A 2,423-nucleotide genomic window follows, 5' to 3' on the forward strand; every position below is an offset into this window, starting at 1 on the left:
GAACTTACATACCACCTTACACAACCACAAGACATCCCAAAGTCCTTTACAGCCAATGAAGTACTATTAAACCGTATTAATCTTAGAAACTTAGCCAATTTACTCACAGTGATGTTCCACAAAAAGCAGTGAAATAAAGGACCATATAATTTGTTTTAAGCATTGGTAGGGGGATAAATATTGACCAGTACAGTGGGAGAGTTCACTATCTATCCCATCCCTCTCCATGCCAATTGTCTAAGGCTGAATCAGACTCCTCACAAACTTGGGGCGGGATTTTCAGGCCCCGGCATGGTGGAAGCCGCCCCAGGAGATTTGGCAACTCCAGACAATCCTGGCGGCGGGTGGGGCCAGATAAAGTTTAGTACTGCATATCCACGCCATCGCTAAGATGGTCTATTTCCATCTCCATAGCAGCACCAAACTCATCTACCATCTCAGCTCATTCACTGCTGAAATCCTCCTTCATGCATTTGGTTACCACTGGACTTGACCATTACAATGCACTCCTGGATAGCTTCCATCCATAAACTTAAGTTTGCCTAAAGTTCTGTTACTTGTATCCTAACTTGCACCAAATTTCATTCACCAATCACCCCTGCACTCTCTGACCTACGCTGGATCACACAATGGAAAAGTTTTGATTTTAAAATTCTCATCCTTGTTTTCAAGTTCTCTTGGCCTCACTCCTTAATTTTTCTGTTGCCTTCTCCAGCCCTACAACCCCCTGAAATCACTGTGCTCCTCCAATTCTGGCCACTTGTATATCTTCAATTTTAATATGTCTACCTTTGTTGGCCGTGTTTCCAGCTTCCAAGGCCCTCAGGTCTGGACTTCCCTTCCTCTCTCTCCCCCTTCAAGATACTCCTTAAAACCTACCTCTTGGACCAAGCTTTTGGTCACCTGTCCTAACATCTTCTTGTATGGTTCAGTTTCATTTGTCAACGCTCCTGTGAAGTATCTTGGGAAGGTTAGGTGCAACATAGATAAAAATTATTGTAATACAGTTTTCAAACAATTTTCAGCAGCAGGAAAGTAAACCATCAGAATTCAAATCATTATCACATCCTCTCAGCCCCCTATCCTGTACCTATCCTGCTCCCTGTTCAATCATAGGCATAGCCACAAATGACATTCTCACTCAAATTTAGCAATTATCTTTCATAACTTATACTTAAAACTGAGATAACCTAATTTTTGAACTGTTTTTGCTTTCAAGCAGATATCTGTAAATTTGGTGTACTGAGTTCATTCGATTGTATTTCACTCGCAACTCGCAACAGGCAGCTGATAACCATGTCCTTCGCCTTTGTAGTTTCCATGTTCTGTTCTCGTGATATCATCATGCTAATTTGGTCAACGTTACTCATTACAAATTCTGATTCCATGATTTTTGTCGGCGATGCATTGCTTACCATGCTGTCCATTATGTATTGCTTGTACAGTTCTAGAACCTTCTGCTCAAGATAGTCATTGAGCATTGAATTGGTAAGTGGCTGAGAGTGCTGGATGATGCTCTTGTCTCTAGCGCTGTAAATTCGCCAACAGGAAATGTCACTATTGGCTGGCTTGTTTGGGAACTCTGCTGATAGTTTAGGAGACTCCATTGGCGGTGGAATTTCTGACGAATACAAGAATGGGACCATATTTGCTTCGTAGCTGCTCTGAGATGTCAGGCCAGATGTTTCTGAATTAATTGGCAGCACCTGATCTCCTGCAATCTGTAGGTCATTGTAATTATCACAAATACTTTTACAACATGACTGAACCAAATAGGTTTCCTTGTTCACACTGGAGCTTCTTGGAATATCTACAACAAGGGACTTCTGCCTTGCAATTGGTGCCACCATTGAGACCTGTAGTGAGGGTGCATTTACTTTTCCCTGTGCTCTTGATCTGAAAGATCTGCCAATCGATTTACACCTTTGAAAAAGTGATAGAGCTCCATTAGATATATCAGGGTGAGAGAAATGCCTAAAGTTACTGACGGAAGTCAGCTCTTGAACCATGTCATTCTCTGAAGTGTTTTGTTGCTTCTGCTCATTCCGTTTCATTTTGTTTTCACTTTCATTTTCATTCCAGTAAGGAATTCCACAGATGAAACCTTCACTTAACATCCCTGTTGAGAACCAATAAAGAAAAAAATAAAGCACAGATAAAATGCAAATGGAGTTTTGCAAGCTGTAAACTAACTTTGCCATTAGACAGAGGTGTCAAAGAAAAGCAAAACACCATAGATGCTGGGAATCTGGGTCTTCCGGTCGGCGAGCGGGTTCGGGGCCAGCTCGCCGACACGTAAAATGATGCGGGATGACGGCGGGTGGAACTCTGGACCTCACCCTGCGTCATTTGCATTTTCAGGTCAGTGGGGGCACAGCCAAGTCAGCTGTGCGCCCGCCTACCTGTCTACGGCCTATTGAGGC

The 2,423-nt window shown here is 42.8% G+C and overlaps 1 protein-coding gene across 1 annotated transcript; it reads right to left on the reverse strand.

The window, feature by feature from the left end:
- Positions 1–309: 309 nt before the first annotated feature.
- On the reverse strand, positions 310–2,117 carry LOC144691595 (TLR adapter interacting with SLC15A4 on the lysosome-like). The gene has a single exon (XM_078559834.1). The coding sequence runs from the start codon at positions 2,115–2,117 to the stop codon at positions 1,215–1,217; it is 903 nt and encodes a 300-aa protein (XP_078415960.1). The 3' UTR covers positions 310–1,214.
- Between the last annotated feature and the right edge of the window lie 306 nt (positions 2,118–2,423).

Source organism: Cetorhinus maximus, chromosome 16 (assembly GCF_964194155.1).
Source record: "Cetorhinus maximus chromosome 16, sCetMax3.hap1.1, whole genome shotgun sequence".
NCBI lineage: Eukaryota > Metazoa > Chordata > Chondrichthyes > Lamniformes > Cetorhinidae > Cetorhinus > Cetorhinus maximus.

Bases quoted from the DNA above. Each gene is read 5' to 3' on its own strand.
- LOC144691595 (XM_078559834.1), bottom strand. From the start codon at position 2,117: ATGTTAAGTGAAGGTTTCATCTGTGGAATTCCTTACTGGAATGAAAAT.